General features: G+C 45.9%; 1 protein-coding gene across 1 annotated transcript in view; it reads left to right on the top strand.

The window, feature by feature from the left end:
* The window catches only part of LOC135378592 (disintegrin and metalloproteinase domain-containing protein 10-like), a 42,265-nt gene that overhangs the window by 12,993 nt on the left and 3,928 nt on the right, over nucleotides 1–25,344 (top strand). Inside the window, exons 3-9 of the mRNA XM_064611653.1 lie at nucleotides 810–928; nucleotides 1,748–1,980; nucleotides 4,855–4,937; nucleotides 7,010–7,232; nucleotides 14,259–14,451; nucleotides 18,784–18,959; nucleotides 22,854–23,034. Coding sequence (XP_064467723.1) covers nucleotides 810–928; nucleotides 1,748–1,980; nucleotides 4,855–4,937; nucleotides 7,010–7,232; nucleotides 14,259–14,451; nucleotides 18,784–18,959; nucleotides 22,854–23,034 — 1,208 coding nt within the window. The remainder of the gene's footprint in view (nucleotides 1–809; nucleotides 929–1,747; nucleotides 1,981–4,854; nucleotides 4,938–7,009; nucleotides 7,233–14,258; nucleotides 14,452–18,783; nucleotides 18,960–22,853; nucleotides 23,035–25,344) is intronic.

The following is a 25,344-nucleotide window of genomic DNA, read 5'->3' on the forward strand; positions in this document are numbered from 1 at the left end:
CTGTGTATGGTGTGCGTACGTGTCATTGCGAAACGCATAACATTATCTGACATTGACTAATAATACCGATGGGCTTAGTTTTTAATTGTACTAGATTTGTTTAGGACGAAGTGCTATAGGCTTCCCCGCGAGTGCCGATTACACATGTCAGCTAGTTTATTTCGGCTTTACCGTTCGCAGGAGGTAATAAAAATGCTTTGTCGTCGTGGAATAAGAACGCAGAATGCCATCGGAAACAGGAAAATGTTTCGCAAGTGCAGCATTTCCGTTGACGTTTGTCGCGGATTGTGATTCATTTATCGTTTCGCTTGGGACCTGTTAGGTCCGCGTAGTGAGCTTTGCTTCTTTCAACGATTGCCATGTTTAGATGGTTTAGATGTTCTGTTGCGTGAGCGCTCCAAGGTCCGCTTTTGACCAACTCTGATTTACATTTGAACCAAGACCAGCTGTCCCTTCACTTGAATTTAACGCTTAACTCTGCTTCAGTACAGGGAGTTATTGTCTATAAAACATATATGTTGTATATATACATAAATTGTAAATATTGGAACAGTTTGGTATAATTTCGATTTTAATTTCGCCAATTTAAATATATTAGAGATAAAAGCCATGAAGGTAGTTTGAAATGAACTTGTGGTAGCTGTATTAGTGCTCTTCGGTTGTGCGGTTCCAGTTTCCCCAAATTTCCACTGTGGTCGCGTGTGAGGAGAGAAGTGAATACCGGAGGGCACCTCACTTTTGGTATGTGGAGGCTGAATTTGTTGAGTGACCTATTCAGTTGTCCCTTTTCTGCGCGTTTTTCGTCACAGAACCTTCCACTTGTTGCTACGGAGAGACGCGTCGCTGTTTGCGGAAGATTTCGCCGTCCTCACACCCACTGGAAAAGTTAACTCGAGTATTGACCATTTGCACTCTGGGACGCTGCTGGGTAAGGTTTCTTTTACCACGATTATTTTTTCTCCATCCAGGGCAGGTGACTGTGCAGTCACTGGGCAGAAGCGTCAGGTGGTGGCTTAAACCTCATGCCCATTTACGTAATCATTGAACGTTAATATGGATTTGACAATGACATGTCTCTTTTCCCCTAATTTAACTGGTTTCGTTTCGCGGATACCTGTGAGCGGTGATTTCCTGAAAAACTGCACTTGGGGGTTCTTCAAGTTTGGCAAGAGAGAGGCCTTCATTTCAATCCTTGATTTATATTTTATTTTCTCGAATATGTTTATACCATACACGACACAGTCTCATTAGCATTTTCAAGGCAACGAAATTTGCTAAAATATTCTTCTATACGTGGCCGTGTCTCGACTAGAAAAAGTGAACAGAAAGCATTGAATGGCTGGACACGGGACAACTGCTATAAACTGTAAACACCGTGGACCTTGCTGGGTGACAACGATTAGGACATTGCCCAGGAGGCTCTCTGCTTACAGAATACCAAATTTGAGCAGTGAACGTTACAAGACATAACAGTTCCGTAACAGTAGTAGTCGTCTCGTCGAAAAAGACGTGGTTATTGGAAGCCAAAATACTAACAGTTGTGCAGATCTACGGCAACCAGTATTGGCGTTCTACCCGTAATGTGTATTGGTCAGAGCGTGATCATGATACTCAATGCGTAACTAAGCCTCTAACTTGATGTTTTAATTTCTGTAACGGTCATGCAGCTGCAGCTGTAATTATTTTTTCTGAGTAACCTACGCAGGTCTGGTAGTGGCACAATAACCACGTAGGTTTCCTCCACAAGGTTACTCCATGAGCCGTGTATTTGGCTCAGTGAAAGGCGGTGTTTTCGAAGGCTACATCAACACTGGGGACGGAACCGAGTATTACGTGGAACCTGGTTGGAAGTATTTCGGGAGTAACGTCAGTCAATATATCATCTATTCAGCGGCAGATGTTTTGATGCCGCCTGACGTCACAGGCACTGTAAGCTGCGGTGTGGACGGCATGAGAAATCTGGCTCCGGAACCACGCCAGGTAAGTCCTGTTCGGATGAACTATAGCGATGAAACACCTAGTAAGAGTGTCGACCAAATGGCATGATACGAAATAAACATGGTCATCAGACAGCTTTAGATGAGCAGATAAGCGACAGAACAATAGCACCACCTGCTGTATAATTGGATGAGGATCAGTAGAATACAGCAAGTGCTGTCTTATTGATGAAATATGCAAAACTGTATTGTAAATGTCTTGTTATTACTTATCTTTGCGAATTGGTATCACTGAGATGAAATATTTCTTAGGAAGCTGTTCTATATTTTGTGTAGAAATTATCATCCTTTCAAAGTACATTAGAAAGCGCAGCGCAACGCGCGATTAAACCACTGAGAAGTGAAAATATATGCACGTTGCCTTACTGGTCTTGGTGTCGGATGAGTATTTGAGTATTGGAATCAAGGGACGTATTCTCTACGACTACAGGCGATGTACGAACTCAAATTCCAATTAAGCTCCGTATTATCAACGATGACCTATGTGTGTCTTAATCTTAGACTTGGTCTTACTGCTTGGGAAAATATATATATATATGTAGTGGGCAGAAGACGAAGAGGTTGCGAAGGAGGAACAATAAAGTTACGTTCCAGTGTTCTAGGCTTGAGGCAAGGGGTCTTCCGTGTGGAACATTACAATATTCTACTAGCTTACAAGTGCCTTAGACCTACGTCAGTTACATCTTATGTGTAACATACCTGTATTATAATAAACCCAATAATAATTCCACGGCTTCTAGTAGCAGCTTCCATATGCTATTAAGCAATGTAACTCTAAAAATTTTACATGTGTTACAAGTCAGAATATGGTTGACTGAATAATCAAACATATCACTTTACCATGAAGCCCTTCATCAATAATTTTAGAAATGTCATTTACTGGTCATTAAAACAGTGGCAGTCAAATAAGGGGGCACTCGATGAATGGGCTACCTTATAATTAAGCTAATATCTACAAAACTGCCGCTACTATTTCGTCTGTCTGCTCTAATATCTACACTTCATGAACTGCTTATCTTGCGAAAGAACTATACTCTCGTAAATTATTATTAGCATTACCTTCTTGATCCTTTGCGAAGCCGTTCTGAACACCAATAAAAATGTGCTATTTCTTAGCTGTCTTTTCTCCACTATTATTCAATATTTGCATGCTAACCAATTCACTCCAGAGACGACGCATGCATATTCGAAATTCGAATATGTTCGAATTCGAGTATGTTCGAATATGTTCCGTTTGTAAGGGACATCTCACTTGAAATTCGAGTCCCGCACTTTACATTCTTCAGGTTCATTAATTGATTCAGAATTGCTGTACATATGAACGTCCATGTATGTAATTGTAGACATGTAAATATACTGTCTATTATGCCATACGAATTATAATTAATCATTATAATTCGTACTACACATACATGAATGCTCGCTTATTATTTGTTGATTAAGTCAGGACTCTACGCGACCTCTATCAGACAAAACTGACCAGGCGGCGAGCTGGTGTAGATGCATCAGGATAAAACCTTGAGCCTGAGGACGGAGAGGACAAACACACACAGGCAGGGCTCAAACTCTAGGGTTCTATCAGACCTTAGATCGTTGTGCCTTTTGCTCCAAACCTTGCAAGATTTAGAGTTAGATTCAGTGGCCAACCTCTGTGCTGAGCTCTCAGTGCTGAGCTCTCACGGGTGCACAAGGCGGGCTTGTCTGTGGTGGGTAGATCTCAAATCTCAGGGGTTGGCACACCTGTCCCTCTCCTGTGTCACCATCATTTCTCCCTTTCCTCTTTCACCCTCCCCTTTTCTCCCTCCCCTGGCTGCGCCGAGCCGCCACTCCAGAGCAGGCTGACCGCACATTCCCCCCGCATCACTTCCTGCCTCCCCGCACACACACCACCACTACCACAGAAAACCTGCTCTCCTCGCCTGCCAGTCAGCAAGTCATGTGCATCGCCAACTCTGTGGCGAGCAAATTCTTTCTTCATTCTTTCTTGTTTCCGTCGCTTTTTGCGCCGCCTCTAGCGCGTCACGACTGGTCGCTCTCGCTAGCAGATGATTCTTGGTGGCCAGTGAACTGTCCTCTGCCACCTGACGTCACGAGCCTCGAGGAGCCGCTGGGCGAGGTCGTCGCCACTGCGGGCTCTCTGGCAAAGCATTTTTTTTCAGTAAATTCGCACTTCCCAAAGAAAATATTTTGCGTGACGGTTCCTGAAAGTAGTATGATCATATGATGATGTAAAAAATATATGTTTCAAGTCCTTTCCCTACTACTTTAAAATTCATATATAATATGCTTCATCTATGCACATGTGGCCAACATGGCAATGTGCCCAACATAAACTTATGAGGTTGCTCATTTTCTCGTCCTTCTGGTATCCCGCAAAACAAAAAGAAAAAGAAAACGCAAAGCAAACCAAGTGTCTTAGGGGTAACTTGCAAAATGAGTACAAGTTACTGTCAGAAAACATGCAATTTAGAATACTAAATACTCCGTCTTAAGAGCATTTATAAATTGTTAATTCCCAAAGTTAATTCCCAAAGCAATTTAGGGTAGACTAACTTGAGTAGAGTATTTGATTTGTGTATACGTCTGGCACAAGGCAAGCGCGGTGACCTCGACATTATATCAGCTAAAGTGTGGCAATAAGATCTACTGTCTGTGCCGAGGCTGGTGCCGTTCGATGGGGTGTTTGCTAGCTGCTTGTCATCAATAAATTTGTGCCCCAACAATGCTCTGGCGTAGTTCGGCCTAAAATAAAAAATAAAGAGACGAACGTTTCGGGACTATTTCTGGGTCCCCTTTTTGTTTCAATACAATAATTGAATACTTTGAATGGTGGCGCCTTCTGACCAAATTTGTGCAGGGGCTACAGAGACACAAACGTCAGGTGGACTACATCCACTTCACCGGATCTCCGATTGACGATAAGCACACCAAGAAGCCAAGGTAATCCAACGGATTAACATGACGTGTAAATATGTAACGTGTTATACTATTTCTCCAACACGTTAGTAGCTGAAGTGTAGGGGCCTATTAGTACCATCAGCCCTCTCATGTGGTCAGGACATCAAAGAAAATTGGAAGCAATAAATATAAATTCGGACGTCCCTATACCGTGTGTTCACACGTGTGACATTCCCCAGAAGCGGAAGATGCGGAAAACGTCATAGCTTTCTGCTATCACGTGAGCGCGAGCGCTCAACGTCGTGCCTTCTCGTGCAACGCAAACCGTGGTGAATATCATGCGACACAGCCACAACATATTCCCTAAAGCGCGGACCCCATAACAAGCGACACGCGACGCGCTGCAGAATTTGTCGCTGTAGCGTCTGGTCATGGCGCGACTTCCTGGTCCATTTGAGCAGCGACATTTCGTCACCGAGAAATGATGTTTTTGGAGAAGCAATGCTTATTTTATTCGAGCTAAGTTGTAAATTGCCATAAATATACCAAAAATAGTATTTCATTCGTCAAAACGAGGGGAAATTGTAATGAAGTAGCTATGTAATATTCGCCGTAACGCAGTGGCGCTGCGGTTGAAGTACCCAACGCCCCGCCCACTTCTTCGTCTGCTAGTTTTGTTGGTTGCCCTCTCCACCCTCTCCCTTGCCCACGCGTTCAGTTCCTGTTTCACGCCGCCAAATCTAGCTGGTTTTGTCAAACAACAGGCAACGAACTCAGCGACATGCTACAAATATCTACTGGGAGTAGATGCAGAAATATTGAGCCGCGACAAAGCTTTTTTGACGCTCGTGTGGCGGCAGTGACGTCGATTTTGTCGCTTCTCGCGTGTATCTGCCGCGTGTCGCTTGTTATGGGATTCGGGCTTAACAGACGACAGGAAAGGACGCTGACGGTGTCGTCTCCTAAGTGCGCATTACGCCACTCCCGATATTCCGCACCGTGTGCGTTGCAAAAAGCCGTTGCCGGAATCGAAAGCTTTGCCGAAATCGTCAAAATGGAAGAGATAGGGATGAGCGTGACGGGTGAGATATCGAGTATATACTCCAAGGGTATCGGCATCACGCAGAAGGGGAACAGACGTCTCGCATACTTCAGCACGAGTACAGTAAAAGCCGGCCCGCAAAGTGCGTATCCCTTGCGCGAAAGTCGCGTTTTTACGCACAACCCAAAATATCGTACGTCCCAGCTGCTCGTATCACATGATTCAGTGCGTCAGAGCAGATTTGATATTTCACGTAACAGTCAGTTCATGGGCACATATAGCAACCGATCAGAGTGCAGAAATACATTTCTGCCTCTGGTCAACCGTCCTAGAAGAAGCGACCTACATACCTCTTAGCAATGGCTGCTCTCACGAAAAAGCTGCAGAAGGCACAGAAAAACGAGTAAATAATTTCTGATGTGGAGCAGATATCTGTTTTGTCGGACATGCAGCGTTCTGACAACAAAAATGTGCATGTGAACGCCATGCTGTGGGAAGAGGTAGCGGCAGCGGTGAATTGTTTCTGTTACCGTATACACATACAGCTTTCTGCTGTCACGTGAGCGCTGAACGTCGTGTCTTCACGAACACTGCTAACCGTCGGAAATATCCTGTGAGACGACAGGAAAGGACGCTGACGGTGTCGTCTGCAAAGTGTCGTCTGCTATGTGCGCAGTATGCCAGTCCCGATACCGCACCGTGTGAATGCTCAACATAACACGGGACGGAACTTGGGCTCTGTGCGCAGTGTTTTCGCTTTTTCTTCCACTATAATCTTCCGTGAGGATGTTGGTGGTGTGAATACACAGATAGGGTTTTCTCAAAATTGAGCGTGCAGAAACTTTATTGTGGTTAACGTGACTTTCTGCTGACATCGTTTTCGCGCTAATCGTCAGATGCAGACTTCTCGATCATAACATCTTTCTGAATCACATAGGCAACTTTGACATGATTGACGTGTCTGTCGTGCAGTGTTTAACCCTAAAGGATGCCAGTTGTACGGGACCGTAGAAACAAAGTGTTTGCGCAGTGCATCTCTTTCTGGCTGATTGATCATTTTCAAACTATGCAGGAAAGCAACAAAAGAAAGTATGGCCTACCGAATGTGCAATCTGTTGATAACCATCGATCATACACTGTACGCGCACCATAGCTATGGATCAGCCACTGACGAAGAGATCCGGGATCGCATTGTGACAGTGGTAGCATCCCACGTAGACGCCGCCTCTCACATCTTCTCCAGCACCAATTTCCAAGGCGTTTCCGGCATCATGTTTCGTGTGGAAACTCTCAAGGTACGTGCTCTGGGTGGCGGCCAACGTCAATTACTTCAATGCCATGAGTTGTCGATTACCATGTACCGATAATATTATCCAATAACCATTTCATCCATAACGAAGTGCTTTGGTCCACATCGTTTAGTCCAAACGCGTGTATGATTATACATAGTCTCGAACATATGTTGTTCAAACATCGGTCACACTGGTTATACAACTTGACTGGAGGAACAGTGGGAGTGGCTTAAACCGTGATGTATGGCACACGTCAGTGTCACAGTAACCAACCGATGAGTTTATATAGCTTCCATTCGCGGACATCGCTGTTCAAAATGTACGAAGACGACGAAGACGGGGCTGCACTTGCTGATTTTCGATTGTTCTCTCCATGTCCGCAGGCAAAGTGGTCGCCATTTTGAACGTACGTGCAACACAATGTCGCGAACACTGACTTACAACTTACTCGTGTAAAATAACTCACGCGCATCACGATGTTGTTGACACTGACTCGTGCGAACGAAAACTGTAGGGCGAATACGCCTGTTTCTCCAACTTGTCCATCACCGTTTTTCGGCAGTGCCCAAATACATCTTCGTGTGTTCGACAACATCTTGTCAAACAGGAGCGCTTGCTTGTATGACGGCACGGTCACACTGGTTATACACACGTGCTTTCAAACATGTTTTGCCGGTATATAAGCAGTGTGACCAGCACTGTATGATCATACATGCTTAAGGGATGTTTGTTATACACGTTCGTCATACATGTATGACGGGATGTTCGTGTATAATGTATATAATGTATAACCAGTCCATACGATGTCCGGCCTTACGATGCTTTAGTCGCTATTATGCATGGCGGTATTTTAAAGGTTCAGGTGTAATTGCGAAGATCCGTATATGAGATTTAGTGGCCAGTTTTAATAGATCGGAAGCTGCTCACAATAATGGTTCCGAAAGCATGTGATCAGCCCATCGCCCTGTTCCTTTGAAGCTAGGTGATATCACATTGCTATGCTTGGGTTTGCTAATTTCCTTCATCGCAGCGTCTTCGTAGCGTTCTTCCGGTGTGCTAAAACTCGCTATAATACCTATCGGTAAGAAGGTAAGGAAACATAATGATATAAACAGAAGTGGAGATACCGAAAAGCATGTTGGGTCATTCCATCTCAAACTTCCCAGAGGTGACGCTAGACCAGGGTGTCGAACCGAAACGTTTTTCGTTCCGGTTTTCGTTCCGGTTACATCATAAACGATCCGGTACCGGTTCTGCTCCGGAGCAAAAAAATAACGGTTCATATCGGTTTTTAACGGGTTCCGCTTCTGCTGGGAATATTCATCTCCACACACAAAAAAAAATGTTACAAAAAGTAAACCTGTTTATTCCGCATACACGGTATTTAATATCAATAGACAGCTGTGAAATTGGTAGCTCCTGGTTCTTGTAGGTTACTGCCTGTTCAAATGGGCTTTCTCCTTTATTGAAGCGCATGCTACAAACGGACTTGTTTGTTGTGATGTCATACGTAAAGTACTTTCTTGCTGGGTTGGAGCGATTGCGTCCCATCCGAATATCTGTTGCTACTGTCTAGCCAGCAAGCACCACCGCACGAGTACGACGCAAATCGAGGAACACTTTCATTCACAAACGCGCTCAACGGCTCCGTTTTATTTTCTTCGTGTCCTGTCCACAAGAGAGTTGCACGGGCTTGCCCTCGCGGATACGTAAATGTATTCAACTTAGCTGCTCTCAAACAAGGGACGCGTTGCGCGACATTACCGATAAAGAAGCCGTTATGCGGCCCCTTTGGGTCGCTGTTTAGTTGAGGAGAGTTTGGGGGGATCAAATTGAAACGAACACTACGGCACATTGCTAGAGAGTCACATGTACCTCGAAGTCTGTGTGCGTGCGCGAACTATAAACCATTACAAAGGGAGCCTTAGGGTGATACTATACCGACATACATTCCACCGTAACCATAACCCTCGTATAGTATCCATGACATGACTTCAGAGCACACGACGTTTGTTTCGTTCGCCTATATCCGTAGTCCAAACTGGCGAAGTTTTTTCTTGTACCGAAAACCGTTAAATATATTTTTCGGTTTCCCTCCTGAGCAAAAAAAACGTATACGGTTTCGATACCGTTCCGGTTCGCACCAAAATAGCGTTTTCTTTTTCGGTTTTCGGTTCGCTCCGACACCCTGTGCTCGACCCTCGTCGATTTTGTTATAAAAAATCATAGGAACTTATTTCTTGGAGAAAACCACTAAAACAAAGGTTTTAGCCGCCATCGCAAAATAGTTGTCCCTAGGTGTCTGTTTACGGGGTTAGCCCCTGACCACCCTTGCACTCTACGCATGCTGCCGCCAAAATTATGGAGATACCGCAACTGTTTTAGTGCAGCGGTAAGGAAGAAGTCATCTACCTATCTGAGGGTCGCAAATATTCTGGCTACTCGCCATATGTATCCTAAAGGGGGTGCGAAAAATGTTTCGAGAAGCAAACTCTCGCATTTTTTCTAGGTTACATCGCTCAGAAGCAAAGAGACAAAACTATTTATAACGTTGAGATACGAATGGGTACTACAAGCCAAAAAAGTATCGTTGAGATGTTAAACACAATGAGACGAGAAAAAATTACGCGAAGATGCGACTCTTGCGAAAATACAACAACTTTAACCTGAAATAAGAAAAATGGGGCGCAGAAAGAAGTATAGTGAGAGCTGGAAGAAAGTATAATGCCCAAGCAACACAAGGAGTAAGTTTTAAAACGTATATTTTTTATAGCGGAGAAAAGAATTTTCGAAGTTCGGGGCCGGCGCAGATAGTGCACGCAACAGTAACTATACGCTCTCATGCTCTCTGCGGCACCGCGTCGAAGGTGCACCAGGGGCGCACCTGTCATCCTACCCGCCACAGCCTGTCATCCTACGGGTTCGAATCCTGTGACCGGCAGTGCTGTCTGTGGTTTTCTCTGGGTTTTCCGAAGGCTTTCCAGACGAATGTCGGCACAGTTCTCAATGAAGTCGGCCCAGGACGCATACTAACCCCCCTGTCCCCTCTCCTTCCTGCTGTTCTCTCTCCATCTGTTCTCGTCTGTACGCAGCTCATAGCCACAGTTGTTTCGCGACGCTAACACGGAATAAAACAAATAACGAAAACAACTGATCCATCTGGTTGAGCGGCACTGAATGTGTGGACCTAAGAGGTTTATAGTGCGGGCAATTGAGAAGGGTGTGCTTTACATTTTCCAGATCACTGCACAGTTCCAGATCGCGCTGACACTGTACATGCGATAAGATATTTACGTATATTTACGACGAGCACCAGAGTTACGCAAAATAAATCATCATTTTATTGTGAAGTGCCATTATACTTGCAGTGTACGAAGGCGCTTTTGAAAGCACTCTCGAAAATGACAGTATTCTCCTGTCAGCTCAATACGTATTTACGCAATATTGCTATGATATACAGACGGCAGGATGGCCCTTTTTAGGTTGGTTGGTTTCTGGCACGTTATTGCCGAGCCCTCTGTCTGCCCTTGTGGTGGCATGTTGTGAAGGCGTCGTGCGTCCAGGAGCGAATTCACAGGGATCTGTGCCGATATTCATGAAGAAAAAAACAGTAGTGTCGAGAGACGAGCCGGTGTCGAGATTCGAACGTGGATCCTTTTAAGTGCACTGCCCAAACCGAGAAAGCGCGCAAACAGCATTACAAATTAATTTTCCGAATTTCCCTCACTGTGTGTCTTATCGGTCTGATTGCCAGCCTTTAAAAGCCCTGTCGTAAAGTAGGTCTATAAGATCTTAAATTATATGTTAACGTGTAGTGTCGACTATATCAACTGCTTTAACCGTTCAATCCTAAACTTGGACTGTTTGCATTTGTTCATATACAATGGTCATTCAACGTTGACCGATCCTTACTTTACGTTATATACAATGAAACATTAGGGAAACACCAAACTACGTAAGTTTTTCGAATTATCCAACGTGCACATCTCCACATCTGTGCCATCGCTGTGGCAACTCTCTTATGCCTTCGGCGTGTCGTAGCCACTGCTGGACATCTTTCTGGAGAGCTTCATCTGTGTGAATCGTCTTTCCTCCAAGGTGTAAGGGATCCAAACAAGTGGTAATCACAAGGGGCTAAACCTGAACTCTCAAGGGCATTTCGGCCAGGTTGCTGCCGTCAAATTCGTCGTTTGAGACAGGGCATTGTCATGAAGAATTACCCTTCCGGGCAAGATCCCAGGCTTTTTTTTTGCAAATTGGGTTTCGTGCGGCACCCTCTATATCAACGTGGAGTAGCAGTGGGCATTCATTGTGACTTCTTGCTCCAAGAAGTCCTGATGGGTGACACCCCGCATGTCCCAGAGGACAGAACCCATGGACTTCCCAGAATACTGCTGCATCTTGCTTTCCTTTGGTGTCGGGGAAGCCTTATGTCGCCATTCCACGCTGCTTCTGTGTCTGGGTGAAATGATGCATCCAGGTTTCATCACACCATCACACATGATGACTGACTCGAAGAACTCGTTCCCCTAGGATTGATTCCGGTCTTCTAGACACAAGTTGAGGTAGCGGGGAACCCATCTTGTACGGACTTTGCGGAACAGTTAGTGCTCGTGAATGATTGTCTCCGCACTGCCAACACTAATATTGTCTCGAACTGTTACGCGCCCGTTCTCCAGGATGACTTGATCAACGCCTGTGATGTTCACTGGTGTTACTGCAGTTAGACGAGCGTGTCCTTGTCGTTCATTCGTCACCACATCCCGTCCATCGTCAAACTTTCTACACAATTCTTACACTCTTCCCCCTGACAACGTTTTTCCCCATACTGTGCATGTAGTTGTAAAATCTCAGCTGGATAGACGTTCTTCTTCACAAGAAGAAAGTTTATTTTCCAGATACTTGCTCAGGTGATTTATCACAGTTATGATTAAGTGGCTTCCAACATTGGTTTCGTTTACATCGTGTCGCGGTATTAGTAATGCCTTACACTTTTTCGCTCTGCGCGATGTTAGTTTAGTCACGCCTTGAACGCTCATAGTTATGCATGTATAGACACGTTGTGGTTATACTGTACTCAGTTAACTCAAGTAGAACCGTTATCAATTGACAGCTTAGAACAGAGATGGCCTATTTAAAATCTAGGCACGGTTCCATCTGTATTACGCATTAAACTCAGTTACTGCAAACTTGATATCCGTCTCCGGACAATGACCACCGGGAACTTCTTATATGTTCTGAACGCATGCTGACCCCTAATTGGGACTTGTGCAACTTTTCGGCAGCCTAATGGCCAAAGCTTACTACGTTTTGTTCGCTGTCTTGTCTGTGTCGCAGCAGTGTCAAATGCCTCTAACACTAAAAAGTCAACAACAATCCAGTCCCAGTTGATAATATCGTAGCAAGATTCAGTAAAAATACGCGATCGCGATTGTTTTAAGCAGCTTAGGAAATTTTGAACAATAGGACATCACGCGAATTTTGCTTGGACGGCTACGTAAATTATGGTAAATTATGCGCATGGAATATACAGCAATAACTTGAGGGTGATAATTGAGGAATTTACATCACCAGGGGCGATACCCTACCCCATTGCGCATGGAATATACATAAGAAATAGGCAAAACACAAAATGCACGACTGGACTAGAAGAAAAAAGTGAAACTTGTCTACAGGCGTTCGTGTCGTTTCTGCCTAACTTCTGGAGCCGTTCCTGTGCGGCAGTGCTTTATTTTTTATATTTTCGCAGTTTTTATTAACTCGCAGCTGAGGCTCACTTCGCAGGATCAGGCTAGCTGCTGCTCTCGCCTCTTTAAACAGACAGTCCCCGCTTAATTATGTGTCTACGGAAATTACACTGTTCATTGCGATCTCCCTGACAGTGTTGCGCATTGAGACAGTCCATCCACACCTATGCACTCATTGAGAGGTGTAAAGCACAAAATTCACATCCTATTCGTTATGCCGAGATGAACCAATCAGGACAGACCTGTACTGCTGCATTTCGATGCGTTAAACAGGTATATGTCCGTCTGCGAACCCGTCGGTTGGAACCAACGGACGGGTTCGCAGACGCAAGGGGTGAGAGCGGATCGCAAACGCAATTGGGCTCAACGAGATCAGCTTTTGAGCGACGCAATCACTAGCACCTGAAGATATGGGAATGACAAACATATCTACTGCGCAATGACGTCATAATCGATCCGTGAGAACTGGTCTCGTGAATGGCTCCACATTCCGCTTTCGCCTGTTTACGATAATCTAGACAAAAATGTAGAGAACTCCGACTTGACATATCAAAATAACAAGGGTTACTCAGTTTGGCACTGATGATGTCCGTCGCATGAAGGACGAAACGTCTGAGTAAACCTTGTTATTTTGTTATGTTAAGTCGGAGTTCTCTACTTTTCTGTCCCGTTATGTCTTCTCCCGGCTTTTGGAGTATTTTTACGATAATCTAGCAAGCAATGATGCGAAACGGAATGCGATGTCGATGTGGGCATGACACGTGGACGCTGCTGAACCAGCGCATTGGAATGCAGCACAAGCTGCAGATCTGGCTTTAGCAAAATAATTACATAATTGATCCCGCACAGTGGTTGGGATGACCGCTTTCCACGGCCAGATTGGGAGGTGAGGCGGGTTCGGATCGCCACACCCGCTGTGCTGTCTGGGGTTTTCCCTGGGTTTTCCGGCAGATTTCCCAGACGAATGTCGGCACAGTTCCTCAAGCTTTTAGCCCGCATAGGACACATACTAACCGCCTGTCTCCCCCTCCTTCCTGCTGTCCTCTCTCCATCGGTTCACGTCTGTCGCCGCTCATAGCCACGGTTGCTCCGCGGCGCCAATGTGGAAGTGAAAAAAAAAATCAGCCCGCGCCCAATGCGGGTGGATGTATCGTGACATAAGGCCTCCAATTATTATGAGCATCTAAAGGAAAGCCTGAGGGCGAATTAGTGGAATGGTGCATAATTGCTGCATTGAAAATTGCGTGGTTAATTGACTGACCTGATGCTTGATGTATTGCAGGTGAACACTCCGAAGGGTTGCGAAGGAAAGGCGAGGTTAGGGAATCCATTCTGCGCAGAAGACTTGGACGCCAATTTAATTCTGGAACATTTCTCCAACGCAAACTACGACCTTTACTGCTCAGCGTTCATTTGGACATTCCGAGATTTCGCCAACGGTGTCCTAGGGCTGGCGTACGTCGGAACTCCAAGCAGTCAGTTCTTCGCTATATTACGCAGTAGCAGTTAATTCGCGTTGCATAGCAGAAGCACGGCCACTGGACCACTAGATCCACCTTCGGCTGTCCAACATAGCATAAACTTTTCTGGTTTAACTTCGCGAGGGTCCTGTGAACTGCAAAAGCATCCGGGACGAATTTATTTTCGGATCTACACATATTTCTATGGCACATACCATCCACCAGCGGTTGCGTTACCAGACTCTTTTTTTTTTCGAGCGTCCACTACACACGCGAGCTCGAGAGTGAAAACCTTCAGTTATGGTGGTCCTATGTTTGCTATTCCTCAGTGCTTTGTAGCAGTCGGTCCATTCAGACGGTCGCGATGGCTTGGTAGGAGAACTTGAAACACAGTGAGAAGGAAAGAGTGCGTCTTTGGTTTCTATCTTTGTAAATGAAACTTTACATTTTTAATTCCGCTAGCTAGAACAAGTCTCGTTTTATACCAGTCATACAACATCAACACTAGTTTGGAAGAGATACTCCTGCAAATTGCAAAAATTATAAGCAGCTAGATCTCGCGACTGTGCCTGCGCTGGGCTGAATGTTACAACCAGTGTGGGAGGCAAGAGTATACAACGAATTAATTGATGCAAAATTAACTTCGGACGTGTAGTAAGGCTCGTTGCGTTTGCGGATGGGGGAGCACAACGTGGGGAAGCCAAGACGCCAGAAATATGACTCTCATTCAGCAGTGTCAAATCAGAAACGGCGGGGTCGACATACGATATCGATCTTTTCTCACTCTGGCTCAGAAAACTAGCTTCCTATTCCACCGCGGCATTCTTTCCTCCCCGAAACCTGACTTTACGTAGAAGCCGAATTTCACCATCCTGGCCCTATGCGCTGTGGTAACACCAGTGATGGGCAAAGTACCAGGAAAAGTACTTTCGGTAAAGTATTAAGTACTCTGCAAAACTATGTGCTTTAAATACTGTAAGAATTAATGTATGTGCTAAATACGTAAACTATAAAGTAGTGAGAAATGTATTTCAGGTACACAACATGCTCTTTTTATGCCACGTCTTTTAGTTCTTTACGGAGACTAATACTCACATACATACATTCAAATGCAACCTCTCAGACAAACCACAGACGGACGCTTTCTGCATGAGCAAACAACGCAGAACAGCATGCTGAGACGTACCAATTTACCAGCTCCGATAGTACTGAGCACTGTCCCATATAGTCGGAGGCGCAGTGCTTTGACTGATTCTGAATAATTTAGCTTGATCTGCTACAGTCAGAACGCTTAGGATTCAATTCACTCTTGCTGTACACTACGAAGATATATCGTGAAAGTGTTTTTTGTCGCCGGGAAATTGCCCACAAACACGATTTGCACGGCAGGTACGTGACGGATCGTGGACTACGACGAGGTAGCCTTGCTGCCACGCGCTGGCTCACTAGTTCTAACGTCACCATCCTAACTTTAGGCCGCGAACATCTGCGTCCTGGGACATTCCATCCCGCCGGACAGGACTCACGTAGAGGAAGACCACCTCCTCAGCATTTCATGATCAGAAATAACTGAAGCAAACAGAAACTGACAGAGTATAACGAATCAACTGTGCCCGAAATTCGTCAGCACATTCTTATGATGGAGAGAATATTATCTATTGGAAACGACGACGACGACCCTCATCTCAGTTTGCATCTCGTGATCACGTGCATCTTCTGTCATCTGACTCATGCCCCTTAAAGGAGCATAGAAGTGGCTCCCAAATTTTTTTTTTCTCTGACACGTCTTCTGCAACGAATAAAATGAGTTCTTCCGAAAGAGCGATGAGCGCAGGTGCCCTACAAAGCACGCGCAAGGCTCTGTTCCGCGCATCTTCTCGGCGAACGAGAAGACGTCGTGATGTATCAGGGGCTCCGGCAAGTGACCAGTGACCTCCCACGGCACAACTCAAGCATGTATAGGCGGCGCCTGAGCCGAGAAGAAAAAAAACAAAGAAATAAGGCACTGAGCAGTTTCTACGTCACGCGGGGCTCGTGTATCTCGTCCGCGACTGCTTTCACCCAACTGTCTTTTTTTAGTTATTTTTTATTATGTCTAAATTTGATTGCGCAGTGACAGTACGCAGCAGAGCGAAAATATTTTGCATGGTAACTCCTGGTGGGCAGCTTCACAGATGAAGCAGGGTTTCGAGGCATATTAAATGTGATTTCCATGCTCCTTTAACCCGTTCATATCTACAAAAAGCAGTCGTCATATTCCTTACATTTTGGTGCCCAAACCCGGGAAACTCAAGATTTGGCAATAGCTTCAAGCAGCTCAGTGAACCTGTCCGCGAGAAGTTCATTCAGCGTACCTCGGAGATCACAGCAATCTTCCATGAAACTCCTTCAGTCAAGATCCTGGAGCTGAAGGTCGCGCTCCTAAGTCGTCATGCCGGCTTTTGAAATATCTTGACGGACAGATTTCTGCGATCATGAACTTCGACGAGATAGACAGCTAAGTAGAACGCTGCGACGTTTACCTGGAGATCGTAGTAACAGACATCTCTCTGTTTGTGAACAAATGACGTTATAGTGTTCGACAGCGCCACCAATTTGGTAGAGTTGAACTACGCCCAAAGCTAGGGACGAACAAGGTCGCTCCCGAAAGCCACGGTCTTGAGGGGATTGCGATGGTCTCTGAAAGGTACACTACCTTCGGTCCTACTTTTCTTTCAGTAGCAGGCAGCGAACAAGTGCCCATTCGTTGAACCCAGCCCTCCCCTTCCGATTTCTTTCAGTTTCAATCTGCCTACCAACTTCATGACGACGTTTTTCGTATAGAGAGCTATTGCTGAAGTGCGCGCTAACAGATTTTTGGAACGTCCCGGAGGAACTTCGATGATTGCGACATGGCCTACCTTGAACACTACACGAGTTGCGCTGGACGAGGCTCAATTATTCACAGCTTAAACCACCCAGGAATCGCTTCAACGCACGAGCGATGGAACAGAAAAAAAAAAAAAAACGGCAAGAAAGAGTTGACTGCATGACCGTCAGTTGACAGCTCCACTGTTCAGGCCAAAGTGTCAAACGCTGCTAGTGCATGGAACGAAAGCCACCAGTGCAGCGTTGCGCCAGATTCATCACGGGGAAACTCTTCAGATATCCGCTTATGACACGGTAACTGGCAATGGAAGCACTAAAAGAATACGAAGATATGAGACAACGAGTAAATCATGAAGGTTCCTGTTCCGCATCCTAGAAGCAGACGTTGGCTCTAACCCTGACTTTGATAAGCCCTCGCGACCAGTACAATGCGGATATCCTACGCCCTGTTGCGACGATATTACTGATGAGCCTGGTCATGGGCAACAGGAAAGACAAGGAAATAACATACGTGTAGTTTGTGTTCATGCTATACGTGTAGTTAGTGTTTGTTCGTGTTGTCTGTGCTTAAGCTTGTTTCGTCATGGGTTTCGTCCACCAGCTAGCCAGCGTTTACGCTATTTTATCAATTACGAACGCAAAGCCTTCAGCTCCATGATTTATATCTGTGTGATGCATAAGAAAGGCGGGTTTATTTTACCGTGTCGTTCCTAACAAAATTTATTTTACCGTGTCGTTCCTAAGAAAATACTCACTTTTTTTTAAGTAGGCATTTGGTGCACTACTTTTGTACCAAGAACAATGTAAAACATTGCCTATATTGATGATTTTTACTGCACGTTTCGAATATTTTCAGTGTATAATTGCGTGCATATTTCGGAGTTTCTCACATATTTTTCCGTGCTTTACTGATAAGGCTGTAATAGGTACCAACCAGTATGCTTTGCACGGCTGCGTTACGTAATCGATGACGTGGCGGCTTAGGTGGTCTATTGATTCGGATTCAGTGACGTCATCGAGATTAGGCGTCTTCCTTCTTAGCAACAGAGCGAGCGGCTCCGCTTTTCACCAAGTGCTGTAAGATAGCCAGCAGCTGTGGGGAAGAGACGGAAATGGACTTTTGAGGAGCAATGATGTCAGACATGTGGTTAGATTAGGTACCATAAGACGTCATAGTTCCGAAAATGTGAAATCCATTTTACCCTACTTCCGTTTTGCATAGAGAAACAACACTGCGTGAGAATACAGTGTGAGACACGTGAATTGCAATGAGATAATTTTAGAAAATTAAAATAAAGATACCGAAGATGAGCGGTACCGTGCGGAATGGCGTTTTAATTGTTTTCTTCTCTCATAACTTCATGGTGGCACAATATCAATGCGGTACGGAAGGAAAAGCAGAACTCGGGCTCGAATCCTTCCTGTTTTGGCACCGTTCTCAGTGCTACGCTGCTGCAATTTAGAAACGTTATTTCGCAGCTAGAGTTTCTGGGGGAATATGCCAGAAATATGCGAAGCTTAACTTCGGCGGCTACCATCGATCTGTGACCCTGAACACGGGCGTCGTCACCTTCGTCAATCACGGGAGAGCAGTTCCACTGAGAACCAGCCAGCTGACCTTCGCCCACGAACTAGGGCACTCTTTCGGAGCCAATGTAAGCTTGTCTACAGAGAGATTATGTTGTGATTTAACGGGATAGTACAAGGGAAGGAAGCAAAATATGTGTACCTTAGACCGGGTGACCATCATAACAAACTGATGCGAGACAGGAAGCGAGATATATCAGTGCACTTGTTTGGTACCTGGTCGAACACATTCTTTTAAACGCGGTAGCCCACGTTACAGACGAGACACCAGCAGAAGTCGTCGATCCAATGTTCAAAAATCGGTAAACAGGAGCATTGTAACGACTGCGATCAAGTCTACGCAATGCAAGACCATATCACCGTGCTCGGGTTGAAAGGCTATTAAGCGCAGGTATGACTGACTTTAGAGGTGTTTGCTGTTAAATATCTTCGGAAATTGGCAAGCAGAAAGGAGCATCAGCAGATACAGTGTGCCCCAGCTAAGTATATACAGATTTTTTTTGAAATATATATAACACTTTTTCCAAAATGAAATAAATTGCAATATAGCATATGCTGAAGGGCACTCCCTAGGAATGCAATAGCAAAGTCCAAAGGCAATGTTAATTATAAAAGCTACAAAGTTGTCCCAATGAGAACATCTGTTCCTTTCGGTTATCTGATATCGTAGCCGTGTTCAGAACAAAAATCCGTTCCATAGATCGCCCGCAAAAGAATTGGTGAAGGAACGGCATTTTTTCTTTATTTTGTTCATTGCGCATCTTCGCAGACGCGTATTTCCTTCATCCCCAACGTGAGAAGGGGAAGGAACACAGTGCCCCCTCATGCGTCGAAGATGAGCCTTAACTTGCGGAAACAAAACAAAAACAAATGTATCGGGTGACTCTATCGGAACTGGCCTTATCTTGGGTTGCATGTTCTGTTTCCTTTTAATCTTTTTCCAGGACGCGAGAGGCGATAGTGTGCTCTTTCTCCCTCCCATGGCCAGCTCTCACTTGGCGACGCCCGACGCGGCGTCGTGAGCGGGCGGCGGAAGTAGAGGCGCATTTCCGCCGCCCCGTCAGCGCTCACAATTTTCATGTTCCCACCACACTGGCCTTCCGTAGTCCAAAGCAGACGAAAAATCAGGGGGCGTGGCCTTTCTGTGTCACCTAATTGGTCGCCAGCTGTCGTTCTCGGCAGCTCTCGCCGACGTCGTGAAAGAAGTTCGACATGGCAGTTTTTTGGCTCGACGTCTCTCCTCTCCCGATTCCGGAAACGCGCGTCTATTTCCGCCGCCCGCTCACGCCGCCGCGTTGGGCGTCGCCAAGTGAGAACTGGCCCTCACATTGGGGATGAAGGAAAGCGGAAGCAATGGCGACAACCAAGCCATGAGCGCGCGACAAAGCTGCTGTCGCTACCGTCTGCGCGGAACAGACTTTCACGCCCTCGCTTTTTTCTCTGACGTGGGAATCTTCCAGCATTTTCGTGTTTGTTGCAGCTCTACAACTTGAAACAGAGTCAGAAACAGAAACGTCATTGCCATTGCAGCGAAGGCTCTTCGTGCTTTCGAAATCACTATCGGAAAGAGCCAACTGTTATGAAAATGTCTGAAGCGACTTATGAGGCTACTGGTGGTTCCTTTTCGGCTTACCTTCAAAAACACCACTGGCTCTCAGTAGAGGTACTTGCTTGAGCGCGATACTGTGTACTCACACGAGCGACATCCTCACGGAAGTTTCTAGTGGAAGAAAGAGCGAAAACACTGCTCACAGAGACGAAGTTCCGTCCCGTGTTATGTTGAGCAATTCACACTCTGCGGAATATTGGGAGTCGCGTACTGCGCACTTAGCAGACGACACCGTCAGCGTCTTTCCCGTCGTCCGCTACGAAATATGTTGTGGCTATGTCGCATGATGTTTCCCACGGTTAGCAGCGTACGTGAACACTGAACGTTGAGTGCTCGCGCTCAGAAAGCTATGATGTTTCTCGCGTCTTCCGCATCTGCGGGAAATGTCGCTCGTGTGAATATACGGATACGAACCCGCTATGGAGGTAACGAACCGCACCAAGAGGAAATAGGACGCCCAATGTGGCCAGGACGAACACTAAACTACTGTCTGAAGTCAATATTTAGTTTCAAAGAGGTAAAATGGTAATATTTCATCAAGCTTGTACGCGTTTGCAGGAAAGTGCTGGAACGTAGGACCTGTCTCGTCGTAGCATGCTTGGGAACCGTTGATACGGGAAAACGGGTGGCAGCGACAGCGAGGCCTAAACTACAAGGTCGCGTCGATTCACTCTTCGCTCTCATCCTTCGCACACGCTCTCACAAATCGCGCGCTTGGGAACGCTGCTTTATGGTATCTTTTTCGTCGTCTGTTCTCGTCTTTCCTTCTCGTTTCTCGTGATGTCCGCACACCGACACTGCCGTTTTTCCTTTGACATGAGCCCTGTAATGTTACCGCATTGATAATCACTGAATTCTTGCTTAGAGACAGTGTGGTTGCTACTTTACACCAATGGCTACTTTGTGTCGAAAATATCGAGAAATTATCAGCGTCTTGCCACATTCAAGCTTCGAATTACTACCATAACACACAGATGCACAATGTCAACAAACATAACTACCTTTGACGTTGCTGCAGTAAAATATGTCCTCCATAGGCTAAAGAAATACCTAGAAGGCATGCGAAAAAAATCAATGTGACGTAGACTTGATGGCATAGTATGCGGATCCACAACGTGAAATAATTTTTATGTACCACTGTTTTGATGAAAATGTGCGCAAAATATTGCACTGTCAATGCTATTGTTTCGAAATCTGGCCTCCCGGGCACGCGAGCGCCGCGCCGCGGCCGCAAATTATGCGGCGTATTAGGGACCATCTCGTTTCTCTTGTTGGAGCTGCGGAGGTGGAACTCCTCCTTTCTTGTTCATGGTCCAGATTCGCCTGGTGCTCCCTGGAAAAGTAGAAGCAATCTGGACTCTCGCGTCACCAGCTCCTGTAGCCTAGTAGTCACGGTGTTGGCATTCCACGCCGAGGCTACAAGGTGACCCGGGTTGGAATCCGTGCGCTGGCTGTGCTTCCCTAGGTCCTCCTCAAACGCTTTAAAACAAATGTCGGCAGAGCTCCCTGTAAATTCCGCCCAGGACGCACGGTCCCTGCGCCCTGCGATAGTCGTGACGTTACCCGCACACATGTGCCGACAACGGCAAGCAGTTCCATCATGACCACCACCGCCATCAACTCTCGCGTCGCGGCTTTTGACACCTTAGCTGCCTCCGCGGGATTTACGGGTTTGTCTCCGAACGTGACATATTGACAGGCGTCTCTGTATTTCACGACTTTCGCGGCGTTGGCTGCTGTAGTGTGAATGTAGCATTAAACCCTTAAAAGAATGTGTTCGGCAAGGCCAGAGCAGTGAATTCCCGGGAACAAAACACTGATTACCAATGCTGCAACGGCAGGTGGTGCTGTGCGCTGACTGAGCAGCATAATTGTCAACGCGGCAAGCTTCTCAGAATATCAGTCTTCTACCGGGCAGCACCGCCTTCTGGAGACTCTTCTGCGGTACTATGACTAAGGTCATAGCTATCCTAAGCAGAGAGCTTCCTCGAGATGCGGTGGGCATATGCTCTTTGCACAGGGTGTCTATCAGGAAGTGTGCAAGATTTCGCTAAAATGATTGAGCCCTACGATTATCACTACTCTAAAATATTTAAGGTGAGGCTGGAGTGCACACGTCAGTATCTTGTGCCAAGGTCCCGGCAATTGTCTTATACCAGAGCAATACACCAATCCAACTAACACGCGATGCTTGGTTGTGTTTTGAGCCCCCCCAACATCCGCAATTTTCCCGCCTCCCCCCGGCACTGCAGTAAGTGGTGCGTCGAAGCTACGCATGGGTAGTATTATTCGTAGTCAAATGATCAGAACTCTGTTATAAGAGTGCTTAATATATGCATGTCAATGTTTACAGCACGACAAGGATAAAATATGCGCTCCTGGCGGACATGACGGCAACTACATTATGTATCCAACATCTAACCCAGGAACGCTTGCAAACAACCTCAAATTCTCTTCCTGTAGCATAAAAGATATTGGTGCCGTTCTTGACTCTATACTTCACGAGAGAGGTGGGAGAGGCAACTGTTTCCTTCGTAAGTAGCCTTTCCTATTTGTGTATTTAAGAAAGCTGCCATTACAGAGTTACGACTTTCTGAATGCCCAAGGCACGCCACAACATATAAGGGCCGAGAGATAGGCTCCATTCGGAGTAACCCAGTGTCGTAAGGTATGAAACATGTGGCGAAATCTGTAGTGCACGATTTGCCTCCAGGGCATCTAACGGCGAACGAGATATCAATAATGGAATAAAAATATCAGAGGTTGCCTGCCCTGGAATACGAGATCATGTAGCGCTTCACGTACGAACACACATGGTACACGGAGTAGCACATCCGCGCATGTGAGAGGTATACGTGCTGTTCTTACAGAGGCATGTCAACAATTTGCTCGTAGCGGACATGACTGCTGCTTGGGCCACTGCATACAATGTAGGGAACTGGAGAGGCTATATATAAAGAGCTGAGTTGGAGTTACTGCAATTTCACCGAAAGAAAAATCACACACCAATCTTACTGCACACTAAAATTTTGAGAGAAATGTCGGCTTACCTGCAACCTTTCAGAGCGACACGACGCCACAACCCTGGCAATTAAAGCCTTTTCCAACATAAAATGACTGTTTTAAATATTCCTTCCCTCCCAGACTATTACAGAGTGGAATGAACTGCCACAGGTTGTAGTTGACTCTCCTACAGTAGTATCTGTAAAATAAATAAATAAATTTTGTAACGGCTCGCAATAGCTCGATGCATCGAGAAAAGTAAGTGGAAGCCGCCTATTGGTGGTAGCGGTAATGCTGAAAGAGCTCGCCGTGCTATCGCTCTACGGAGACTGTGCGTCCTTGTCCAACTCCTAAGGGAACTGTGCCGACATACGTCGAACAGCGTCTGAAGAAATCCCAGAAAAGACCCCAAAACAACATCGCGAGCACGGGATTCAAAACCGGGTACCTCCCAATACCGACGTGACATGGCAAGCACGCTAACGACTGAGCCACGCGAGCTGGTAGGCGCTTATTGCGACGATGCCCAATAGTCACACTCTGCTTCCTTTTCTAGACGCATCAAGTTATCTCGAGAATCGGCGACCGTAGCTTCCCTGCTTAAATACTTAGCTGGTTCCTTTATTATTTCTTTACTAGCAAAAAAAGAAAAAAGAGAAAACGCTAAGGATCTATCTTTGATGTCGACATTCGGTGCATTCAACATAAAATTTTTCGTACTCATCGCCTCCGAATCCCACCCAGGGGCAGGACCCGCCTCTTGGCGGGTCCTGGTACGCCCAAGTACGTCCACCTCTGGTACGCCTGGTCCACCTCTGGTACGTCCACGCCTGGTACGTCCACCTCTTGGTACGCCCAAGAACCCAGACATCCAGGGTGTCGAACCGAAACGGTTTTCGTTCCGGTTACATCATAAACGATCCGGTACCGGTTCTGCTCCTGAGCAAAAAAATAACGGTTCATACCGGTTTTTAATCGGTTCCGCTTCTGCTGGGAATATTTATCCCCACAAAAAAAAATCAATGTTACAAAATGTAAACCAGTTTATTCCGCATACATGGTATTTAATATTAATAGACAGCTGTGAAATTGGTAGCTCCTGGTTGCTGTAGGTTGCTGTCTGTTCAAATAGGCTTTCTCTTTCCTTGAAGCACATGCTACAAACGGACTTGTTTGTCGTGATGTCATACGTAAAGTACTTTCTTGCTGGGTTGGAGCGATCGCGTCCCATCCGAATGTCTGTTGCTACTGTCTAGCCAGCAAGGACCACCGCACGAGTACGACGCAAATCGAGGAACACCTTCACTCACAAACGCGCTCGACGGCTCCGTTTTATTTTCTTTGTGTCCTGTCCACAAAAGAGTTGCCACTTCGCACGGGCTTGCCCTCGTGTATACGTAAATGTATTCAACTTAGCTGCCCCCAAACAAGGGACGCGTTGCACGACATTACATATAAAGAAGTCGTTATGCAGCCCCCTTGGATCGCTATTTAGTTGAGGAGAGTTTGCGGGGATCAAATTAGAACGAACAGTACGGCACATTGCTAGAGAGTCACATGTACCTCTAAGCCTGTGTGCGTGCGCGAACGATAAACCATTACAAAGGGAGCCTTAGGGTCATAGTATACCGACATACATTCCACCGTAACCGTAACCCTCGTATGGTACCCATGACATGACTTCAGAGCACACGACGTCTGTTTCATTCGCCTATCCGTAGTCCGAACCGGCGAAGTTTTATTTTGGACCGAAAACCGTGAAATAGATTTTTCGGTTTCCCTCCTGAGCGAAAAAAACGTATACGGTTTCGATTCCGTTCCCGTTCGCACCAAAATAGCGT

The sequence above is a fragment of the Ornithodoros turicata genome, chromosome 1, assembly GCF_037126465.1.
Source record: "Ornithodoros turicata isolate Travis chromosome 1, ASM3712646v1, whole genome shotgun sequence".
Classification (NCBI taxonomy): Eukaryota; Metazoa; Arthropoda; class Arachnida; order Ixodida; family Argasidae; genus Ornithodoros; species Ornithodoros turicata.